Consider the following 25366-nt stretch of genomic DNA (forward strand, 5'->3'; position numbering starts at 1 on the left):
GGTCACACGTAACAAAACAAGAGTACCAAAAGACCTATCGGCAACAACTTAAATCGGTCACATTTAAGTTGATTAGATAGGAGGCCAACAAGAAGAAAAATAGTAGAGTTACGCTGTTAAACCAGGACACCATGTTGGGTTTCTTCAGCTTGTAGTGTCGATAATTGGTAATTATATGCTGAGTACTTAGTGCAGTAAGACAAGTGTGGCTTTGTTTGTGTGTGCGCATGAGTGTCTGTGTGATACTATTTAAAAGGACGATGGAAAGATGGAAATGAATCAGGCTGATATAAATTAACTTCTGACGCCAAGCTAATTGACCAATAGGACACATTTACAAAGGATCAACACCCGTGATTCAACAAATAATTTTCCAGATAATGAGATTACATTACAAAAGTATACATTCTCATTTCCTCTTTTCAACCAGCTGCTCAATCTCTTCGTGATAACACACTTACAGGTCACCTGGGCAAATAGAAAAGATACAAGAGATGACAGTCAATAGCAGACCTCACAAAGTGCTTCACAATAAAAGAACAAAAAGTGGATAAAAGACAGCAATATACATTAAATGCAGACAACCAACTTTAAACAAAAGGAAAACCTTGATTTAAAAATTCTTTGAAAAAAAAAGGTTTTGAGATGCTTTTTAAGTTGATCGTAGTGTCCAGAGATCGTAAGTCCAAATTTAGTCTGGAAATCAAAAAGTGCTGTCAATTTGATCGAGACTGAAAGTCTGACCTTACATCTGACCACTATCAGCCTGCCATGGAAAGTGCTCGGTGTGGATATTATAGGACCCTCTCCTCTGAGTGCAGTCATAATATCTACTTGCTAGACAGTTACTCGCACTCGTGTTGAGTTGTTCCCTCTATGTTGAGCCACAGCTGAATCTGTTTCCCAGATACTCAACAGAGAGATTCTCACCCGTTTGAGGAGTTTGTCTCCTGCAAAAGTGGCACTTAAAACAAGGGAAAGCTGGCTGGATATACAAACGTTTAATATGCAGCTGACAGTCGTCACAACCAACAGTGATGTCTTGATTAGTAGCTTGTTCATCATGCTCTTCAAATCTTAATGTGAGAAAGGAGTTGACACATTTCTCCATCAGCGAGTTTAAGGATAAATTATTGTATTAACTCTGCAGACATCCCTGATGTAAACTGTTTGTCGTGGCAGTTTGCCAGCAACGGTTTCAATTGAGGATGAGGAAGAATAGCCATGCAAATAATGAGCCTATTCTTAACCATTGAGTGAAGCTACAATAAATGACTTATCTCTCATTAGTGCAAAGTGAACAAAATTACACAAAATTACAGTTGGGGTTTAAGTGGGATTTGCAAATTAATTCAAACCAGGTCCTCATCAGAGTGAGTGGAAAACCAGACTTTGTTCCCTAATGAGATGAAACTCGAAACATCCCTGGACTCAAAATTAGCGGATATCCACATCAAAAGCTCCCTGCTGTGCATTCAATCATACAGAAGGTTCCCCCTTTCTTTTCCTAATAGCAGTGGGAACTGGGAATCAGAAAAGAAAAGAAAAAAAAACTGACAGGGAACCACTGCAACACTTTTCTGCCCAGAGCTTCCTGGAAATGGTGTAAAGACATGATGCCATCACTGGATTTTCTGGGGATTAGGTAATATTTCTCAGAAGCTTTTTTGGAAAGACTTATTTTATCTTTTTTTAATGACATCGGGATCAAAATCTACTCTACACTTAAATCTTTTTCTGTTATGTTAGGAAGAAAAATCTGACTGTAGTGATCACGAGGAAAAGACGTGCATTTTTCCACAATGAACACAATGTCCTTTCGTAATTTCTGCACTAGTCACATCTTGTTCTTTGTAATGTTTTGAGAGTGTATGTGTGTGTGTGTGTGTGTGTGTGTGTGTGTGTGTGTGTGAGTGTGTGTCGGTGTGATATTAGTAACTTGAACCTAAAGGCACGGAGTGAGGCTTGTGTGTTTTTCTTTGTGTCTTTCATCACAGGCACTCTGTTTAAGCACATACACACATAATTGTCCATGCGTCCGAACACACACACACACACACACACACACACACACACACACACACATTTCCACTGCCACTCTGTAGGCTGCACATTCCAACACCCATGAATATCACAAACCAGCAGTCTCGCGCTCCTTGCCTCACATTTGTGACTATATTTGTGCGCCGGCTGATGACCGCAGTGAGACTTTGTGCAAATATCTGCGGCCGAGCTGGAGGAGCTGCTGGTGGAGAAACAGACAGAGACAGAGAGAGAGGCCATTGTTCAGCTCTGTGTGTTTGTTTCAGACATGACGACTGGATGAATAGCTGAAGAACCTGATTGTGAAAAGTTGTAACGTGACTCCCTCTTCTTGTAAACTGTGTGTGTGTGTGTGTGTGTGTGTCTGACAGAGAGCTGAAACAAAAGTAGTTGGAGTAAGTTCATGTTTTAGTAAAAGTGAGACTTCTTCTTCACATTCGCCCTGCATTTGTATGTCTCTTGCCTCAAAGCAGCAACAGGGGGCAGGGTGCTGCAAGGCGGGGAGGGTAATTGTCTCAAGGTGTGGAGAGAGCTCAGCAGGCTGATACTGTGCAGCTCAGCTCCCTGCAGTGTGTCATTGTAGTGCGTGTGTGTGAGTGTGTGTCCTGGTGAAAGACAGGTAAAAAGTCCACTCACTGAAGTGGAGGGGATAACTAAAACACAACATGCAACATGAATAAAGAGTAAAGAAGAAGGGCTACATTCTGATATCTTGAATTATAATGAAAAAACAAATAAATAAATGGATCGAGGGAGATATAAACAACAAAAAAACAACAAGAGAAAAACAAAGAAAAATAGGGAATTTTAACACACAAGAGCAGAAAGAAACATATGAAGCCACAGGCAGGACAGTTTGGGAAGTCAGTGTGTGTGTGTGTGTGTGTGTGTGTAAAGGGGGGTGTTAGAGCCCCAGTGGGGGTTTCTTCCAGAGTTCATCCCTCTTGAACGAGGGAAGGAAAGGGAGGAGGAGGGTTAGGCTGTCTCGTATACAAACTATCCAGACTCAGGGCCTGTGCGGTTCGCCTGCAGCGGAGTCGCACTTCAGTGTGACTGAAGTATCCAATAAGCTCCAGGAGGGAAGATAACCGAATCCACTTGAACTGAAGGAATTGAATTAGATAACGGCACACATGCCAAAACCAAACAAGAGAGAAAGAATTTAATAGACTCAAACAATGAAACTGCAACAGATAGATGTTCGAGGTGGACGACTGCTGACAAGGAAGAAGACAGAATGATGAAGGAGTGAAACGTATCAGACTTCAATCGTTAGATTCGCTGAATTAGGTCATAACCCAAATTGCAAAAATAGAGTCCAACAGGTCCATTAGGAGTGCTGGGGAGCCTTTATGGTTTTTTTTTTCTAATATTTTGTAATTTATAATTGCAGTAAAGTCCTTGTTTTGTGTTTTATCCATATCAAGCACCAATTATTTATTTTCACTCTTTCTTCTGTAACATTTTGATGGTCTGCAAATTTCTAATAACCTCCCATGGATTTTGTTAAAATTATCAACAGAACATGAGAAAATAACTTTTCTGATTAAGGGACATGTGTTAAATTTATAGTCATGGTTATGGCGAAGATGTCTACATACTGTGTTGAAGTTAGCATGCTAAACAGCTAGCCCCTAGCCATCTTATGCCTCAAAATAAGATGCCTTTAATGAAATTCTCCTATAAATAAACAGCTGCACAGAAATTGAACGTAACTATCTATAATCTGATAACTGACTGAACTTTTATTTTACTAAATTGTACCAATTTGCAGATTACACAGGGACTTTTCAAGAAATCACTGTTTTCACTGTTGTGATATTGTTATTTTATATACGCCTATAAGGAATGAAAAAGAATATAAGGGGTGCAAAATATTTATCGGCCTAGTATAAGGAAATTTATTTTATCAATGTTTTTATTAACCTTGGTGGTATTTGAGCCGATAAGAGAAACAATAATATGAAGCCAAATTGCTGACTTTGGCTTCGAAAGCACAGCATTTTACAAACTCCAATGCAGTAGGTGTTTGCATCATAAAAGTTGGTTTGGGATCAACCAATAAACACAGAGAAGAAGAAGGAGAAGAAAGAAGAAGAAGACAACATGTTTGCAAATTGCAATACATCTTCCAAATGAGATCAGAGAGGAGTGGGGGAAAGTCCACGAGTTTTAACACAACAAATCTTATTAGAGTTATGAAATATTGAGTGAACCATCTTTTGTTCATCTTAGCTTTTCTTACCCTCACGTGTGTACAAACTACAGGTTAGGAACTTCTTTTTAAAATACAAAAATTTGAAAATATCCATTATTTTATCAGTATTGGCCACGAGAAGAAGCTCATTGTCTGCTGAAAAAAATCCCTATTGTGCATCTCTAATGAATATAAATTACTGTAAAAATACAAAACAGAACAAATTATAAGCTTTTAATTTGGGGGACAATTGTTGGAAATTAGTGTGTGTGTGTGTGTGTGTGTGTGTGTGTGTGTGTGTGTGTGTGTGTGTGTGTGTGTGTGTGTGTGTGTGTGTGTTCCTGTGGCCACTTTAAACCCCAGAGAGGTATATAATCCTACTGTCCCCGTACAGACACAACAGGAAAGCATCCAGTCTCAGGTTAAATTAGCTAATGACACTGTAACTAAATTGCCTCTCTCTCCCAGCACCTTTGTTTCTCGCTCCAAACAGACTCTGTGAGGTGGCAGAGCTGTTCTGTCTGGAGGTGAGGCGATGCTCCCTGCTGTGGCAAAACAAAAAGGGAATTAATGCAGCAAGAGAAAGAAATGAGAGAAAGAAGAAAGAGTCGGGGGCAGGGGGGGGGGGGGGGGGGGGGGGGGGGGGGGGGGGGAGGCGAGGAGTGTTTGTTTTCATTTGCTGGATATGAAATATGAAGAGGCAAGTTGGGTAAACTTGAAGGAGAAACGAGGGAGGGGGGAGAAAGTTTGGTGCGCGGCCAATCGGAGAGCAGGTCCACACCCCCTCGGGCATTGCGTCCCTCCCTCTTATTCTTCCCCGACCCCACCTCCTGTTTCTGTGCTGAGGGAGCATGCAGATAGTTGGCTGTGCCTGTGGTGGAGTGTGAGAGGCCCAGAGAGCCGGCGAGAGGGGAGCTGAGATCAGTTACAGCAGGAGAGGCAGTGCAGTGAGGCGAGCAAGTGATCTGGGGGAAAAGAAGATTGAGTTTTCTGGGGGGAAAGAGGATATTTTGTCCAACCAGAGACAATAGTTTGGACAGACAGGTAGTGTGGTCACAGGGCAGCAAGAGACAGATAGACAGACAGACAGACAGAAAGAAATACAGATAGGCAGACAGACAGGGAACACCTGGACCAGGCAGGGCATTGAGTTTCAGTCACAGGCAAGCTTCTGTCTCAGCTTTATACAGTCACTCTCAGAACAAAAGCAAAGAGGCTGCAGTTGAGGAGCATGTTTGACTGTATGGAGGCTCTGGGTCTGGCCCCGCGGCCCCTCTTCGATGTGTCCGGACAAGGCTCCTGCATGCTCGCCAAGGCCACCCCTTACTTCTCCGGCCTGGACCCATTCGCCTGGGCCGGGACCAGCAGCATTCAGTGTGAGTACTTCATCCTGTCCATCAGACTGGAAAAGAACAGCTGTGTGTGTGTGTGCTCTTATCAGAGTCCTGGTTTTGTTATCATAGAGCTCTCTCCACAGGAAGAGTCAGATTCCTTTCGATTCTATGTACCCATTCTCACCCTGTTCCTTGTTTGTTTATGTGCTTAGTGAGCTTTGTGAGGCTGAGTGAGTGAGCTGGGGAGGCACATATTTATACATCATCACTGTTTGTTTTCTTTATGAATGACTTCACATGACTGACAGCTCTTTTAAACAATTCGGGGGGCCTGACCCTGGCGACGTGTCCAGAAAACAACAAGCAGCAGGCGTCCAAACAGAAACAGCGCTGAACGCTGACAGATTGGAGGCAAACGTGCCCCGAAATCACACAGAATACAGAGTTTACAGAAGATAGATGAAGATTTGAGTGGACTGACGACAGACAATATTTTACTTTTCTTTTCAATGTATTTTTTAACATAAGAGATGATTGTGAGAATGAGAAGTATTAAAAGATACAGCACAAATCATTTGTCATATAAGCACTTCCTGTTTCCCTATTCAGCAGGCTTGACATTGTTTAAAAAAAGCCTCAAAAGACACAAAGACGAGGCCCAGATTGGTTCTGATATTAAGTGTTAAAAGGTAAAAAAAACTGCCCACCACAGCAGAGATATATGAGTTTAATACATCTATCTAGCTTCATAACAATAAGCAGACCTTTGTCATTGTCCTCTTTCAGACTCATTGATTACACTTGACTTTGTGGCTCGGAAAATCAAACATTGACTCTATCTATGTATAGAAAAAGGACCCGCTGAAGTCCATTCACATGTGTCACTGAGTTTTATTTTCAAAAATTCTCTCTCCCTCTCTCTCTCTCTCTCTCTCTCTCTCTCTCTCTCTCTCTCTCTCTCTACTGTGCTCAGGATGCACCTTGAGTCTATTTATCTTCAGTAATTATTGAGATACCAGGGCATCAGGCCCTGTCGAGCCCTCAGTGCTCGCTAATGATGATGGATGAGCAGTCAGGATGACAAACACCACAGCAGGGCCTGTTTCAACTCGCTAAGGAGCTTCGCCAGATGCCAACCTGCCAGATGAATGTCCTCAAATGTTCTTGAATCAGTGTTGCTTTGTATAGAAATCAACAAGTTTAGGATCTTTTATTTTAGCCGTGAAATCTACAGGTCAAATATCAGCCAAGAAACAAAGATGTCAGCTGACTGACCACAGATCAGATTGTTCGTACCTTTATGCCTTAATCCAGCTCATCAGCAAAGTTTTTTTTTAACAAAATCAGCACCTCTCAAACATGAGGTTGAGCTGAAAGACTCCACTGTGACTAGAACTGTTACTGACAAAATGACAATCAAAATCAAACAAGCAATTGTCAGTAAAGATTGTCGCAGCCATATGTGCAGCGTTGACTCAGCATTATTTTTTTTATTCTGGTTGAACAGTAATCGGTACTCTTTACTCTACAATTGCAGGTAGCCTAATTATTTTTCGAACTTTTTTTAATGGAGATCATGCAACGAATTTGTTTGATTCTATCTGCTCAGTAAATCAAAGCAGCAGTAACCCAGCAATACAAAAAAGAAGCAGATTGTGCAGGTGAGATTCAGAAAACCCCTGAAGGCTTTTAGAAGAAATCTCACCTCAGTATGCATCAGGAGCAAATACAAATACAAGTCCTGTCTTTTTGTATCCACAAACAGAAGCAGGAAAACCAAGCATAGGTAGTAAAAATGAAACAGCAAAAAAACATCAAATTCCTAAAAATAAAGCTTGGTCCATTAACCTAACCTATATTTGTTATTCCTGAGAGAATTTCACATTTAAACAGATTACAGTCAAACTAAGAGACAAAAATTGACAATGTTATGGTTAACCATTTGACACAGTGGGAAATCACCACTATTATTTAATTCCCCAACTTGTGAAATTATATCCCACACTGACCCTTTTGACATTGGTAATGGTCCAGGTCAACATGTTGACCTTTTAAATGATCAAATAAAAGTCCATAATGTTCATAATCCTGCATAGATGATCACCAGCTGTCATTAGAAAGTGTATAAAAGTTTGCTTTCAGTGAACATGTTGGACACTGAGCTCTAAACACCTCAGAGCATTTTGGTCTCTGTGTCTTTTTGACACGAGCTTTCTCTCCTGTGTGTGTGTGTGTGTGTGTGTGTGTGTGTGTGTTAAGCGGGGGTCATCTTTTCCTGTGGCTTTTTCTTTTTTTATGTGAGGCAGTTCAGCACCTCTCTGCCTTCCTTTGTTTCACTGTCAGGAGGCATTAAAGGCAGCGGGGACATGCCAAAGTCTGTCCTCTCTCCCTCTGTCACTGCCTCCTGTGCAGCGGGGGAGAACACTTTCTCCTCTATGTGACATTTGTTTTTCTCCCCTCTTGAACATCCCCTCTTTCTACACTTGATCTTCCCTTCCAGTAGTGTGTGTGTGTGTGTGTGTGTGTGTGTGTGTGTGTGTGTGTGTGTTTGTGTGTATTCTTTGCTCACCATGGCTCAGTTTACACGCCTTGTGTTGTGCAACCAAGAACTTTTAATGATTCAATTACAATTACAAAGGGTCAATTAAGAGATTAGGCAGCGTGCAGGGGCATGGGCAGTTAAAAGAGATGGGGGCTGAAAGGAGAGTGGAGGGATGAAGTTGGATTAACTCTTTGTATCTTCGTGTTTGAGGCCTGGAGGGGAAATGCTCTCCTCTTCATTCAGTGGTAATCTCCCTTTTCTCTGGCACCCTCTTTGCTTTAAGCGGGCTCTTCAAAGCTCGTTTAACAATGCTCCCTGACCATCACACCATCACGCGGGAGGAGAGCGGCTAACAGACTGCCAGTAGCAGTTTGAGACAGAAGATGTGTGCCTGATTTGTGAGATAAAAGACTGGAGCGGCTCCTGTAATTATTTTTAGCCACACCAGTATCACCAGTCTTAAATAAAGTGAGGTAATCTGTGTCACTGGGTCATGAAATACTGGCCTATACTCGTCCCCCCATGGTGCCCGTGGGCTGTCTTTCCTGAACAGTCTCTCAGCACATTGTGAGGGAGAAATTAGACTGTGAAGCCTGAACAAACCTCTTTGAACCTGGACATTTAAATTCAGCCAGCGTGTGATGTCTGCGAGGAAGTAGATATTCCTGTAGCTGTAGTAAAACAGCTTTACACCTACTACTACTCCCAGAATAGTTCAGCAACAACCATTTCAAGTCAATAATAGCCAAGATTAGAAAAATAATAACAGAAGTTTGTCTATATTTGGAATTAAGTAATTGCTCTCATTAATGTTATAGTAGGTCAAATATTCAGGTGCTCGTTTATTGCTATTAATGATGCTGTCAAGACAATAACAATGGATCTTAAAACTTTACATTTTAAACAGTGAACTTTTCAAATGTAGTAACCTGTTTCTGAAAATGTTGATCAACTCAAAAGCTGTGCATTTAGGGAAAACAGAAAGTTGTGCCACCACAAATGTTGATAACATAATATTGCAATATTTTCAGGCTGTACCACAATAAATGAATATCATATCATAAATTTAACTATATCAGATATCACCATATTTTAACAGAATACCCAAGTATATTGATATTGCAACAATATTTTAGGGATGACTATTGGTACAATCAACAATGTGGTTACAACGGCAAAGTGGTTGAGAGACAGAATAAGAGTCAGTAGAACAGTCTGGTTGATTCAGAGAATGACATCACTTAATCCCTTATGCAGCCAACCAACCAAAAAATATATATTTCAAGCAATTTTTATAATTATTAGCCAGTATTTGAATACATACACTTGGACCTGCAAGTCCATGTTTACACATTAGTCTGAACTCATACAGTACTTTCGAGTCTTTCCTGTGAAGTCACAGAACGAACAAAGGCCAAAGCAAAGCAGCATTTCAACACACAAACAGCGAAAAGGAGGAGAGTTTCAGGTTACAACCTACCCTGCAAGTCGGTAAGTGTTTGTGCTGAAAGTGCTCTGTGAGTTCATCGGCAGAAAAAAACCGCAGTCTCACTGTTTTCTTTGGACCCACACACAACCACACACGTGTCTCTCTCTCTCTGTGGTCATAAACAAGATTATCAAACACATCATGTCACGTCAGATTATTTAGTTACCGTGAATCAGGAAAACACTGTAATCACATTATTACTCTAATCTGGTTATTCGCAGTAATGAAGTTACAGTTAGCATTGGACTACGAACGCCTCCAGACTCATCTGTTGGGAATGCACTCATGACAAGCAGGTGATGGATAGTAGATGAGATCAGATTGAGCCTACTAAAGACGACTCTTACAATAGCATAGTTGTGCAGTTACAGCACTCAGAGAAGCGTCACCGAAAGCTGCTGATTGGTGACTGTTTCTCAGTCAAACTGCTTGAAATCTTCAGTGAGTTCATGCTCCAGCTTGTTTTTGATTTTGGTGTCACAGTTCCCAAGAATGTCTCCACCACACTGTATTAATCCCTGCTCAGTTTGGCCTGAATTAAAAAGATCACCTTATGCTAAACTTTTCGTCAAATACCCGACAGTGTGCTACATGTGTACATACCAGTCACATAAAAATGCAAAACAATAGAAGTTTGCAAACTTAAATATACTAAAAGGAACTTTTAGCTGATTATAAAACAGCCTCAGTTTAATTCTCTATTTAATAACTCTGATGGAGCTGCATAAGCAAACAACTCCATCAGCGATAAAATTACTATTTCCATATAGTCATTATAGTTATGATTAAAGGTGCACTATGTACTTTTAGAGAAGATATTTGACTTAGAAGAGAAAAATCTTTATTAATGATTAACTGTCATACAAGACAATTACATACTGTTTTACTGTGTTCATATTGCAGGACCCTTGAAAGTATCTCAAAACATAACTGGTCATTCATTATATAATAAGAAACAAAACTTTTTATGTTATAAACATAAGATAAGACAAGAGATTAACATCTCAATTATTTTCATACCAAAAATGCCTTTAATCTATCTAAAATTTTTCACATTGCCTGACAGTTATAATGGAAGTATATGTGTGTGAGAGGCCGTGTCGTCTGTTGTATTCATGATGCCCAGTATGGAGGTGGGAGCTGACTGTGTGGTGTTATAAAAAAAGAAAGGGTGTGTTGTAGCCTATGTATGATGATGAATGGGAGCAGGATGAATGGGACAAACCCTGATTTAACAACCTGTCCCGTAAACACAGCCCCCACCCTGCAGACAAAGCACAACTCCATGGCAGTGAAAAAGCAAAATATTACACGAACGTTGTTACTTTACAGGTTTTGTGATAAATCTTTGCTTTGAATGAGTGTAAACTGTGACTTCCTATATTTGTATTTAATGCTTTTTTCGTCCCAAAATCTTTTGCAGCACATTTAAAACTGCAGGATAAAGTTCACAACTGTGTAAGAGTTTGCAGGTTTGAGGACAGAGCCAGGATTTCTGTTTTTGTAGGTGAGCTTGTGCAAATGTGTTTTTTGTGTGTGCCTTTGTACACTGTTGCTTGTGTGTTTGTGTTTGTGTATGTGTGTGTGCCACCTATCAAGTGTGTGGTGCTGCTTTTTTTTATGGAGCCATCTCCTGGACAGTAGCCTGGTTTTCACAGCCTTTCCTTTAAAAGGCGCTGCCAATGACAGGAAGGACTCCTCCTCCTGCCAGGGCAGGAAGGCAGGAGAGGACAGAGGGGGGAAGAGGGTTATTACCGAGGGTTGAGTTGGGGGGGGGGAGGACAGGAGGAAGGGGGTGGGCTCCTGGTATTGAACTTAGAACAGCTGATGAAAGGGATTGTCAGTCAGATCTCCCCCATCTCCTCCCTGCTGTCGTGGTAATTACTCGCTCAGCATATTTGAAGTTGAAGCTCTCCCCCGCTGTTCCTCCGCTCATGAATTACAACACAGTACAGTCAATTTAAGCTGAATACATGCATTTTTTAAGGAAACGTATTGATCCTGTGACATAATCAGTCTTTAAGTTGCTTCGACATTTCCCTTTAAAATTGACTTGACAGAGTCACGGTACGTGTTGTGGCTGTTTCATAACGAGTGACTTTTATTCCACTGTCACCCTCCCTCTCCGTCCTCACATTGTTTTCTGTGAGTGTTGTCGCACTAAAAACCCTCAAACACACGCAGTCCATCTGACCTGCAGGCCCATGCAGCAGCCCACACACACACATATTCACATGTGCATGCACATTCCTCAGCATGCTGCTGAACATTTTGTCAGGCGAGAGGTTGTGTAAAAACTCAGATTAATCTTTTGAGGACTCGGGGTGAAAGAAATACAAGTCAAAGTCGCACTTTTGCCATCTTTTGAGATTTATTTTATTCTTGCAATTATCTGTATCACTGTTTTTGTCAAATTTTTAGTCAAACGAAAAATGATGATAAGCTCGGGTTATTCATCATTAAATTGTTTGCATCGATACCAAAGTCCATTATCCTCCACCCCTCTCCAGCATAAGGCTCTTCCAAGCCCCAGGCCAAAGTCTAGTTCAATGAGATGTGCGATGTTGGCAGGTCGAGCCAGGCTGCAGGCCCTATAGGCCATATGTCACAATGTGTCAAGCACACAGCCCCTCCAAGAGGAACGAAAGACACCTTCAATATAAGTGTAAAACAAACCACATGCTCAGTCTGCTCGTGTGTTTGTGTACTGTGTTCAGCCTATAGGAGGTAATCAGCTGCAGCTCGCTGACACATGGTGTCAGTCGCAGTTATCGTTCTCATGAAGTTCTTAACACTGAATGACAGATTAGTGTTGAAGGACATCAGGAGTCACCTTCATGTGAAATTAATTTCACACTCATGCTCTCAGAAAAAAGTAACAAATAATAATCACTCTCCCGGTTTGGAGAAACCGGGGGAGTGTTAGCGTTTATGGCGCTAGTAGGACTTGTTGGACAGGGGCAGGCTGGGGCTCGCTGGTCAGCTCGTTAACTGCAGTGGACATCACTGATTACACAGATTACACAGATTACCTCAACATTACCAATTATAGTAGACTAATCATTTTAAGTTGTTGAAACTGTTTAGCTTGTACAACTTAAATGTAATAGGCCTCTTTATATGGTAATTACCTCAGAATGACCAAATAGAGTTTTAACATTTTCGGTGTATGGTGTGGTTGGGTTTAGGCACAGGAACCACCTTGTTAGGGTTTTGAACACATTAAGTTTTGGCTTTCAATACCTGTTTATCTCGCCTCAAACAAGGCGTGTGGATGTCTTGTAAAAAATACCCAGTGGTTAAGAGTTTACAAATGTCAAAACAAAGCCTTGAACAGTGGTCTCCGACATTTGCACAAATGTAAAATTCCAGTATTTTATTCAGGCTGCAAAAGTACTATATCAATTCCTGTTCGTTGGTTTCTTGTATACTGAGCGCATAAACATTTTACTGTAGACTAAAGACTGCATTTTTTGGTAAACTACATACAGTTAGTATGGATATGGGACACTGAACCACTCAGGAGCGAAGGTGTCATTCCTGTGCTTCAAGACTCTCTCAGGCATCAGAGCTGATAAGGAAGGTGTCTGATTTCAGAGGAGCTTCTGTTGTCTAAACAGGGATGTGTTGATCTGACAACAAACACTGAGTAAATGGGAGAGGGGGAAGGTGAGGAAGACACAAGAATAGATCAAGTGAAGTAATTTCAAGGAATACTATAGTATTGTGGGTGATAGTAGCTAGAAGGGATTTTTTATTTAGCTTCATGAAAGATAACAAAGACAGTTTTTCTTTGTGCAGTGCCAGGCTACATTTAAAGTTCGGCTCGCTTGTGAGAGCGTATCCGGCTGATTCATGGGAGTCATCTTGTCTCTTCTGCATCCAACCGAGGTGTGCCGATTGATGTTGTGACACGCTAAGGGGTGAGCTGTAGGTTAAGAAGAGAGAGGTATTTTTTTCCAGCCGAGGCTCTGAGGCTGAGCTCAGTTCAGGGTGATGACAGCTGCTGACACTTTTTGGCTCCTCTCCCTCTTTCTCCACGCCAGGTAAAGTCCCCTCCTCCCTCCTCCCTCCTCCCCCGCTCGCCCCTCGCTGCCCTTCAGCCCAGTGTCTCTCACCCTGTCTCCCTCCGTCATGTTTCCCTCCTCACCCGCTCTTACCGCCCTCAGACAGTGTCAGTCACTGCCTCTCTTCTGGCGCCAGATGCAGCTTCTCTGTTTCAATGGGAGCTATTTTCCGCTTGTTCCGTCTGGGCCACTTTTACATTGTCAGTGTCACTATATAAACAGAAAACATTGATCAGGTTACAGTACCATTCATGCACCTGCACCTCCTATACATGGGCTCTGTATAATAGTATTTACTTTCTGCTTCACAAGCAGCTCTTTGTTTACTCATAAACTCACGTGAAACATGATTCTTTGTCCTGCATACTGTAATGGGAAAAAGGACATGAAAAGACCGAAATTATAATCTCAGATAAAACATCAGTTCTTCTATGAGGCCTGCAACTGACAGTCATTTTCCATAATGATTGATGTTCCCATTACTTTCTCAGTTAATCTGTAAAGCATTTGGATGATGAAATATCAGAACATACTGAAAACTCTTCTAAAGGCCAGTGGTCTGCTCTCACATAGTTCATTTAGAATGACTGAGTCCAAATCTCAAAAATATTCAGTTTTCTATCACATTAGATGAACAAAAGCAGTAAATTGACACAAGGGACAAACTGCAGCGAGACTCTCAGTGCTTTCTTATACACCTGGGTCACTAAGCAGATAATGTGTATACTAGAATCAACTTTTTTAAATCACAATGCATCACTACTGATTGTTTGTTACTGTGTCTGTGCATACATGATTTATTGACAGGGTTGTCCTGCTTTGAATGATCAAAAAAAGAAGCAGATGAAACTTCTAGCACATTTGGCACATTGTCTAGAAAAACAATGACTGATAATGTTTTTGCGGATTATTTAATTAATTAATTATTTCATCTATTTTTAGATGTGTCATCAATGATTTAATGGTCAGTGTTGTGTAGTGATCCCAGTAGGTGTTTCCATTTTTACAAAAAGTCTCCCCAGTGAATAATATACACACCTCTATTAAAAACAGACACACCTACATATCACTGTTGTAAAACTAGTTGAACCTGTAAAGTTCAATTTAAAATACAAAATGATCCAGTTAGGAGTAGGATTAACTTCTCAACTTCACAATTTACTGCTTTTCTGTTTTTTTAATCACATGACAGTGATGTATCATTAGGATGGAGGCAGTCGTGATTAAGTGAATGTTGTGTCATATTTGAAAAGCACTCTGAACTTTAAAGCGAGCTGCTGGTCGTGTAGTTAGTAATGGCCTCCTTCAGTCAAGGTCAAAGTTAAATGGTCAGGATTTTATTTAACCTCTCGGCCACTGGGAAGTTTCTGTCCTCGGGCTCACCTCCGTCTTCCCCTTTCTTTCTCTTTTCTTTTTCCCTCTCTTGTTTTTATTAGATTATTCCTTTGTGCCTTTGCTTCTCTGTTTTTTTGAAACCTTACCACTCTTGTTAATGACAAGCTGTGGGTTCAGGTTGGGGTTGCTGTGGTGGGGTGTGGGGGGGAGTTCACATTTGGTTCAGTCCTGTGTTATCCATTGAAGGTGGCAGGAGGGGCTGTGACTTTGGGGTTTTTGACCCCAGATTCTTTATTTTTACTAGGAAGGGATCCAAGGATGGAGCAGTTGATGTGAATAGCTGCCCAAGGTGACTGGATCCCAATAAAGAGGCCGTCAGCCTGGCCGGGGGCCTCCTTCCCATCCCAGACACAGCCTTTATAGGGCCGCTTATGAGCCTGGGCACCTATTAAACCCTGTCCAGCCTGCACTGAGGAATTTAGGGCCAGGAAACAAGGGAGTGGGGGTGGGAATAGGCAAAGGGAGGTGAAGTTGGGGTGACTGAAGGTGAAAGTTGAAAGGCATGTTTGAAGGAATCTGGTTGTTCTTTAGTCATCACCTTCAAATGTGTACCAGGCGGGTTTCACCCGTTTTGCGCTCTGGTCTGCGTGTTTTAATCAGCTCGATCGTCTCGCCAGTGCGCCCGTTTCACATTGTTTGTTTGGAGCGTTTTCATTAGCAGCAGTTGAATGACTTCGCCTGTGGCCAGCAAATGGTGTTATACAGTGTGCCATTTTCTTTAGCGAGACAGTGAGAAGGAACCGAGGGAGACAGCCGAGTCTCGTAAACATCCCGCCCCTGTTTGTTCACATGGGGCTGGAGGTATATAGGCAGGTCTGGTTGGACAGCATTTCAAATAAAAATGTGAGCTTGCACATGTGTGCACACAAACACACAGAGCAGATGCAAAAATTCAGATGTCCGTCAAAAAGTCAACAGAGGTATGCTGCCCCCTCCCCGCTCACCAGTAAATGGAGAAGCCAATCAAATCTCAGCTGCCAATCAGCATTTTATCAGCGGGGCCATCTGGCCATCAGCTAATTGTGTCTCTTTTAAGTCCCTGTCAATCAGCAGTGTCCCCCCTCCCCTCCCTTTTCTCTTAAAAATGTCTGCCTTTGAGCTTGCCTTCTGGCTCCGAGGGGTGGCCTGCATGGGGTTGGGGGTTGTTTGTTGACCAGTCTCTCTTAATCAGTTGTTGTATTAGCTTTCATTATAGTTTCAAAGACTTTAAGAACTTGTGTAAACAAGATGTTCTGATGTAATAAGAGGCCTTAAATGTTTCTTTTTTTTCTCTGTCTCTGCAGCGGTGGAGACCCAGAGCACCAGCTCAGAGGAGATGGTGCCCAGCTCTCCTTCGCCTCCTCCTCCTCCTCGTGTCTACAAGCCGTGCTTTGTGTGCCAGGACAAGTCATCTGGTTATCACTATGGAGTGAGCTCCTGCGAGGGCTGCAAGGTAAATTAAGCCAGAGACACATGGAGAGTTTACAGGACATGTATGAAGTGAAGAGCTGATGAAAAGAGGGCAGAGTGAGAGCCTGACAGATGTCAGAGATGCACAGCTATAATGTTTGCTTTTGTTAAGCTGCCCTCTAGTGCATCGTTACTAATACTGCACATTATCAATGTAACAGAGCTAATCAGTGTGCTGTGTGTGAGCAGCAAATGGTTACTGCAACTTGAACTGTTGTTGACATGAAGATCTTGAGCTGAAATGAAACTGACAAATTAAACAATTCAATAGAGGTTTTGTCTGCTTGTAGTTTACATACAGAGACCAATAAATGGATATTCACAGTTAGGAGAGAAGCAGTGAAAGAGGACTTCTAAGTTCTATGTGAGAAAAACAGCCAGCCTATCCTGTAGGCTACTGATTTATGCAATGCATCACTCCTTGAACATATTATACTTCATTTTGTGAGCATTATTTTGCTTTGACTTTGCGGCTGCTAATCACACCTCCGCACTTATACTGTAGCATGCAGGTTTTATAGATATCATGAAATGCTTGGCAAATCTTGACCAGTGATTTTTGATGCTGCTTCCACTACTCTATTACGCTTCTTCCTGTCATCGGCTGTTTACTGCTATTGCCTGTAATTTTGCTTTTTTGAGTCCAACTGCTTATGTATAGTTTCTATTTCATCATGTTCTTATTTTCCTAAAAAAAATTTCTCTTTAACTCTGAATTTATCTGTTCTTATTCTGTCCTTGGGCTGCTGTAACACCTGAATTTCCACTTTGAGAGATCAATGCAAGATCAAGACTTAAAGTCTACAGTCATGCTAGTTGCTCTGTGAGGCTGTGGCCCAGCAGTGCTTTGAGCTACATGCTCACAATGACATTATTAACATGTTCACAATTTTAGTAAACATTTTAGCAGTCTAACATTTGCTTATTACTTTAAAACACTTTGTAGAGTTTAGGAAGATATGACGTTTTTTAGTTTTGCAGGTTTTTAACATTTTTTTGACTAATTGACATTATGACTAGTTGATGGCGCTAGATGAAAGTCCAAGCATTGCCAAAGTTATAACAATTCATTCTGAGGTGCAAAAATGTCTGTGACATTGTCATGGCAGCCCATCCAATACACACCATTCACATGGCAGCCATTTTTCCTCTGAATTCAAGCTCAGGATGGAAAACACAAATGCTGAGATAATGCTGTACAGCTGGATTCTAGGTTTCAAAACATATAAATGTAGGGAGTCTGATAAATGCATTCCATCCATCCATCTATCCATTCACCACTTCCCACTTGATCAGCAACTGACAAGATGTTGGATAGTGACATGGAGGGAAGTTAAAACAACATATTTGATAACCCAAATGCTAACGTTAGCGTTTGACATCTTCCTAGCTAACACCATGGTTTAATTGAATCTAGTGCGTTTCATCCCAGGGTTAAAGAAATTTATGTTGATATCGATATCATGTTTATTACCCCTTCCCATTGTATCCTGTAACATTGTGAAGTGGTAATGTTAGCTAGGAAGTGGTTGAATGCTAACATTAGCTGTCATATAAAGCAAGCTATTGGGTTATCTAATATATTGTTTTACCTTTAATTTCATTCAGTTAAAGCAGCTGCACACTTTAGCATCCCAGTGTGATGTCTGAGAAAAATGGCCGCTTTGTGATATGATCTATAGTTGTTGAGAAATTTCACCATAAGACACAAAACTTCATGGTGGCACTAGAGGAAAAGTTGTGGATTATCAACTGAACTAGAACACATTGTCTGGGAATATGAACTGTTGAGAAAATTCATGACAATCCAGCATTTCTTTAGATATTTCAGTCTGGACCAAAGCAGTGGACCCACTGACAGACAGACATTGCCATCCCTAGAAACATGCTTCTAGCATGGCTCAAAACTATTTTCTGAGATTGTACTGAGTGGCTGTTATCCTGTCAAAAAACATTCTACAAGAAATTTCCTTTCATTGTTTCCAGGGTTTCTTTCGGCGCAGTATCCAGAAGAATATGGTGTATACCTGCCACAGAGACAAGAACTGTCAGATCAACAAAGTCACCCGCAACCGCTGCCAATACTGCCGGCTGCAGAAGTGCTTTGAGGTTGGCATGTCCAAAGAAGGTGAGAGGAAAATGTGAAAGTCAATAGTTTCTTTCAAATAAATAATAATTTCAAGAAAGACCTGATGGGGAGTTTGGCTTTTTAAGTGTGTCACCTTGTGTCTGTGTTTCCCTGTAGCGGTGCGTAATGACAGGAACAAAAAGAAAAAGGATGTGAAGGAGGAGGTGGTGCTGCCAGAGAGCTATGAGTTGAGTGGAGAACTGGAGGAGCTGGTTAACAAAGTCAGCAAAGCTCACCAAGAGACCTTTCCATCTCTGTGCCAATTAGGAAAATACACCACAGTAAGTTTTAATTAGTTATCCACCCTTAAACACTCACACTCAACTCAAGCATTAGCTCACCGCTTTGCCAGAACGACAGTCACAGTATGGACTTTGCACAGCCACACAGACAAGTGTCCCTCTTTCTCTCTCTCAGAATTCAAGTGCTGACCACAGAGTACAGCTGGACTTGGGCCTGTGGGATAAGTTCAGTGAGCTGTCCACTAAATGCATTATAAAGATTGTGGAGTTTGCCAAGCGGCTACCAGGCTTCACCACGCTCACCATCGCTGACCAGATCACCCTCCTCAAATCTGCATGCCTGGACATCCTGGTACCAATCACATGCTCCTATTACACTTTAACTGACTTCCCCTCCACCTCCCTAACGCTTTTCTCATCTGTCACGCTGCTTCAGTTGTCATGAACAAATCCTGAAAATGTAAATGTAAATCTGAACACCTGCCATCCTCATTTTACTAACTGCCAATTTGTTTTTCTTCTTTCCTGTAATTTCTTCCTCTTATTAGATGCTGAGGATATGTACTCGTTACACTCCAGAGCAGGACACCATGACATTCTCAGATGGCCTGACTCTCAACAGGACCCAGATGCATAACGCTGGCTTTGGTCCACTCACAGACCTGGTGTTTGCCTTTGCTGGTCAGCTGCTGCCTTTGGAGATGGACGACACAGAGACGGGCCTTCTCAGTGCAATCTGCCTCATCTGCGGAGGTAAGATTGACCTTTATATGGCATTGTTTGAATCTTAGATCTGGAAGCTTAACTTCTAATAAGTGGATAGTTAACTGCCAATAAATCCACAATAAAGTATGTATTAATCCCTATTAAAGCAATAAAAAGTAAAAATGTATCATGACATCATAGTTAAGTTAGCTAAAGTTGTTATTGATTAGTGGTTGCCAGCCTCTTGCACTAGCTAACATCCTTAACGCTTGCTAGGAAAGGTTAACTTTGCTAATGCTAGCTATCAAACATTAATTACTAACTAATGGTAAATGTTGTTAATACTAGTTAACTTTAACAACGCTAGTTAGCTAACATTAGAGCAGTACGGTATGCTTAACAAGTTTCTTATAACTGGTTATAAATGTGTTCATGGTGCTATTATTAACATTTATATAGTCTTATTAATGTTAATCATATCTTATAAGGCATTATAAAGGCCTGGCTACCCATTAACTAATGCTTAATACAATGACCTTAATATAAAGTGTTACCCTTTGTTTCTCTTGCTATCATCTTACCAGCTGTTTTACAAAATGCTAACAATTCCATACCTCTTCAAATTTGTGTCTTTCTGTAAATGTTTTAGACCGCATGGACCTGGAGGAGCCACAGAAGGTAGACAAGCTGCAGGAGCCACTGCTGGAGGCTCTGAAGATCTACACCCGTCGTAGACGCCCGAATAAGCCTCACATGTTTCCCCGCATGTTGATGAAAGTCACGGACCTCCGAGGAATCAGCACCAAAGGTCAGCCAAGGTTTAACATATCATTCCCAAATATTAAAAGTAGAATCAATCCATAAAGTTCTTAGTAGCTACAAAACTGGGTTAACAGTACAGGGTACCAACAACTTTAAAGTAGCATTTCAAAGTTAGCATCTAATGGATGGTTAGATCTGTATTTTTGTATACATTCTCCTTAAAAGTGTAATACGTAAGAATTGGCCAATTTTTAAATTCATACTCACTCTATTACTAGAGTAGGCTCACTGCTAACTCGCAGTAAATGTAAAGAAAGATAGAGAGTCTTTTTTAATAGGGCTTTTTAGGGGCTAAATTATTCATCATTACTGTATCCCAAGGCCCATGCATGCAAAATAGATCTATCAGAAGTAGAGAATATACCATCGTCTGCGTATATAGAGAACATGGCAGTAAAGAGGCATTGTTTTCCTAGATTGGGATGAAACTTGTCAGTTTTGCTTTCGAAAATGGTCATTGTGTGAGAAGCTTCCGTCTCTCCTTTTGATACACTGAATATTTGATCAAATATACTTGCATGTGTCTGTAGGTGCTGAAAGAGCCATCACACTGAAAACAGAGATCCCGGGCCCAATGCCTCCACTCATCAGGGAGATGCTTGAGAATCCTGAGGCCTTCGAAGACAGCAGTGACTCGGGGGAGAGCGCTGCAGCCGCTCCTCCCGCTCCCCCCGCCATTCAAGCCATCAAACAAGAGGAAAAGTCAACGTATGAGTCGACCGTCGAGGAAGAAGAAGAAGAGGAGGAGGACGACTACTGGGATGAGGAGAAAGAACGAGGGGCGGACAGTGATGGGGAGGCGTGTGGCGAGTTGGCAGCGGGCTCGCAAAAGAAAGGTGTGACTGGGAAAACGCAGTGAGAGGGACAGGTGATGCTGCTTCCTCCTTCAGATCACTGAGCCCTCACCCAGCTCCCAGAAACCTCACAGAATTAGGCTCTTATTCAACAGCAGTGTTGCATACAGCACATATTTACATATACTGTACATGTTGACTGAAAGGAAAATGTGTTAAGTTCAGTATAGGAATCAAAAAGCACTAAATGTAAGTAGGTTGAGGGGAACGCCATGAAAAATCACTGTGCCAAAATGAGACTGTCTAAAAGATGTTTCAGACGTGTCCATCCAGAGCAACGAAAGGTGGTGGACTGAAGAAAATGCACTCCTCCACTATCTATAAGGGCTATGCTGTGTATAAAATTGATGGTAAAAGATACATGTCAACAACAGAACTCTATGTGGTGTCCATTTGCCGCAAATGTCTTCTCAGAATTCCTTTTATTCCTATTCAGAGATATGCTACTTATTTTTTTATTGATTTTTTTTTTCCAAGCATGAACACAGTTCTGTTTTTTCTTCATACCTGTTGTGTTTTTTTTTTCTTTTGGTATATTTTTTACCGATCACATTTGACCGGACATATGTGTGTTTTTGTTAAGCATCTCTTTAATTTTATGCATTTCAGCTTTCCCGGACACAGTGAAAAGCAATAGCAAAAGTAGTAAGGAGAGCAATAGCAAAGAGCGAGCAGGACTCAAAACTTACAATGTGACAATAGAATAACGAGGAGAACTTCAACTGTAAATTTCAGCTCTGGTGCTTGTGATCCAAATATTGCAAAAGAAATGCAGCAACATATCTCTGCCTCTCGCCAAAAACACACAATCATTTAAAAAAAAAAAAACACTTTGACTAAGGAATCTGCAGGGTAGATTTAATGTCATCGCGCAATCTCAGGTTGATTCTATCAGGGCCGTGTCTCACCTGTCAATTCAGTATTTTAAGAAAACTGTTGATCCATCATAAGCCCCTCATCAACAAAAAATGCTCTCATACCAGGGAGTAGGGATCTTTAAAGCAACATTATGTAGTAATTTTATTGCGATTTGGAGCCCTCTACTATTTCTGAATGCCACACAACTGTCAAGACAAGACAATAGATTATATACAAATTCACAGTAGAAAATGATAATCGTCAGTGTTTTTGCAAAGAAACAAATGTACCAATGTCTCCACAACTGGGATTGGTAGTGTGTAGCGCTAAACCTTTGATGAACAGCTTGGAAAGTACTGCCTCCTGCAGCAACGAACATCTTACTTGCACTATTCCATCAAGGATAATTCTCAAGGCATTATTATAAGCTACTTGAAGATAACATTCTACCAGCTAAACTTCTGCCGAAATGGGCTGACGTGCCTTATCATCAAAAAGTAGCGAGTTGACAACTTTGCTTACACAGCCAAACATCTAACAAGTGCAACAACGCAAGACATATGACTTAGTAAGCCGGCTAATGTTACTTACTATTCAACACCAACAAGTCCAGCTCTCCGTCTGTCTGCAGTCTTCTATTTTGCTTAACTGTCATCAAGAACTAAAAAACCCGTCTGAGTCTCTTGCCTCTTGTCTCTTCTTTGGTCACTGTCCCTTTTCTCTTCTTAAGTTCCTCTGTCAACATCGTCTTTGGCCTCTTCGCTGTCATGATGTCCCTAGAGGCAGCTCCAGTTCTAGTGGTCCAAACACTACAACTCCCTGGCGGTCAGCCAGCTTACAGAGCTGACTTGTACCTATGGTATTAAGCAGTTACAGGTTGCTTTCGGGAAACGCCTTAAATCACAGAGAGTTGTTGCAGAGCAGCCAGAGGGGTAAACAAGAGGAAATGTTTTTTGCATCAAATATGATCCAGTTTCACCAAAATAAGTGATAGTAGGTGCTGTGTGTGATGTACTGTCGTAAAGTGTTAGACACTGTGATCCTATCCACTCAGCAGAACTACATAGTACAGAAACAAGCAATGGGGGGGCAGAGTGTCTGAGACAGAGATATTATTCACCCTATTACAAGTCACTGTTACGTGAAATGATTTTGAAGCTGTTACTTTCAGGTAAAATAGTTACATAATGTTGCTTTAAAAATGTAAGTTGAGTATCCTGCACATGCCCTTAGGTCAGCAACGAGGTGCAGGCAAGCCATAATAATTTCATATTGTAAGTAAAGAGTCATTCAAAACCGACATAAAAGTAGTTTACTTCACAGAAAACCTCAGGTGTGTATGAGTGTGTGCATGAGTGTGTATCTGAGAGCATTTACCAACACACAGATCGACGTTGCAGAGATGTGACGTTATTGCCATTAATGCCATGATCCACAGTAAAGCATTTATGTAGAAATCCAATTATTATCTCTTAAAATGCACATAAATAGCTTTTGTAGCAGAAATATAAATGTCTTCACTCACCCAAAGACTTCAGGTGGACAGCGGGACAGACACGTTGTAAGTGAGATGGCGACCGTCCAACATAATTGACAACAAGACAAAAGCTTTAGATCGGGTGACCTGTCTGCTGAAGCACAGCACAGTACTTTGAGACGATGTGTGTTAATGTGTGCTGTATCTAATGAGTGATGCAAAAGATGGATTTTTGTAAAATAAATACGTAATAATTTGTTTTTCATCGAGACTATACAGCTTTTTGTTTTTTTATGCAAGATGTATAAAATTGTCATTTTGTGCGTAATGAAAGACAGTGCGAGTCTGACTAAACTCCTTAATAGTTGTAAGGGAAAAGATTCTCATCAGCATGTTGTCCTTCATGGCATGAAACATATTTTTGATGTAGTTTTTTTGATATGAGGGATGCAGTGAGTTTCACAGATGAAGCTAGTGTATGATTTCTGAGAGAAAAAAAAAAGGTGTTTCTGGTTATCCTACGGAGACATTCACACCCTGAGTGAAGCAGAGAAAGAGGAGGAAAACAGATACTACATGACCATTGTGGCAACACACCAGCATGTACAAAGGTTAAATACGTCTTTATCACTATAGATGTTAAGTCATCAAGGAAAAAGAAGTTGATTATAGAAAATAATCTATATTGACGTCATGATGATGTTTTTGTTCAATTGTTGATTCGTGATTTGTGATATCATAGGATGGAAAAATCAAAAACCATGTGACTAAGGTAAAAGATAAGGCTTAACTTCAGTGTTTTTCTTCACTCTGTTTCTCTTCCTTGTGTCTCAAACACACACACACACACACACACACACACACACACAGATGCACACGGTCAATATTTTGCACGTCGTCAGCCAATTCTATATACTATGTTGTTAAGTATTTAAAGATATTTCTGCATCACATAACCAGGATATTTCAGAATAAAATGTTTTCCTGTTTCTTTTATCTAATCCTTTATCTAATTCTTTCTGTTTTTAAATTTGAGCTGGTGCAATAGTTAAGTAATGGGAGAGGTCACAAAGGCCTCGGCTCGATGTGTAAGCATGTGAGTAAAAAAAAAAGAAGAAAAAAAAAGCCAAAGATAGATTTTACATCACATGTGAACCAAAACAAAACATTAATTAATAAGAAAAAAAAATATTCTCTTAAGCTCTTCGATGTGAAATATATTCAGTCTGTATTGTGTGATTGATGAGATTTCATGATCTAGAATAACTTTTGAAGCTGGAACCATCTTATCTCTGTTGAACTGTGTTGTTGTTGTTTTTAAACGGATGTCCTACTTTTTTTATATATATATATATGTAAAAAACAAACAAACAATGTAGCATGCAAAATAACTTGTCTTCAAGTTCAGGGATCCAGACACCTAATGAGTTTTCTTTTGAATTGGACGTGTACCAAAATAACTCTGAAACACACACAGAAAAACAAAGACTGGGCTGATCTGCCCTTGTTTTTACATTTGACATTTTTAGCTTGTTTATTGCTTATTGTTTGCTTATTTGTTATTTGTTGTTGTCTTTCTTGTATTTTGATAAAGGTGCTTTCTGTTCTCAGACCTTTCGGTGTCCAGCTCTCTTCTTCTTTACCCCTCACCTCACTCACCTTTACGCAGAAACACGGCGACTGTTTTTCTCCAGACTGAAGTTGTATGCTTTTAATGTATGTAATGTATTTATGTCCCGTCAGGCGATAGAAACATACTCAACA

The 25366-nt window shown here is 40.8% G+C and overlaps 1 protein-coding gene across 4 annotated transcripts in view; it reads left to right on the forward strand.

The window, feature by feature from the left end:
• Positions 1–25214, forward strand: part of LOC115583205 (retinoic acid receptor gamma-A-like) — a 46857-nt gene extending 21643 nt beyond the window's left edge. For 2 of the 4 annotated variants that reach the window (XM_030419761.1, XM_030419762.1), the window contains 7 exons: positions 16351–16499; positions 18503–18644; positions 18762–18925; positions 19062–19238; positions 19435–19639; positions 20241–20399; positions 20944–25214. In XM_030419761.1, the coding sequence (XP_030275621.1) occupies positions 16351–16499; positions 18503–18644; positions 18762–18925; positions 19062–19238; positions 19435–19639; positions 20241–20399; positions 20944–21272 (1325 nt within the window). In that variant the 3' untranslated portion in view covers positions 21273–25214. Of the gene's footprint in view, positions 1–4938; positions 5617–16350; positions 16500–18502; positions 18645–18761; positions 18926–19061; positions 19239–19434; positions 19640–20240; positions 20400–20943 lie in introns of those variants that run through there. The other 2 variants (XM_030419763.1, XM_030419764.1) reach the window with 2 other exon arrangements.
• Positions 25215–25366: the final 152 nt, after the last annotated feature.

Source organism: Sparus aurata, chromosome 6 (genome assembly GCF_900880675.1).
Source record: "Sparus aurata chromosome 6, fSpaAur1.1, whole genome shotgun sequence".
NCBI lineage: Eukaryota > Metazoa > Chordata > Actinopteri > Spariformes > Sparidae > Sparus > Sparus aurata.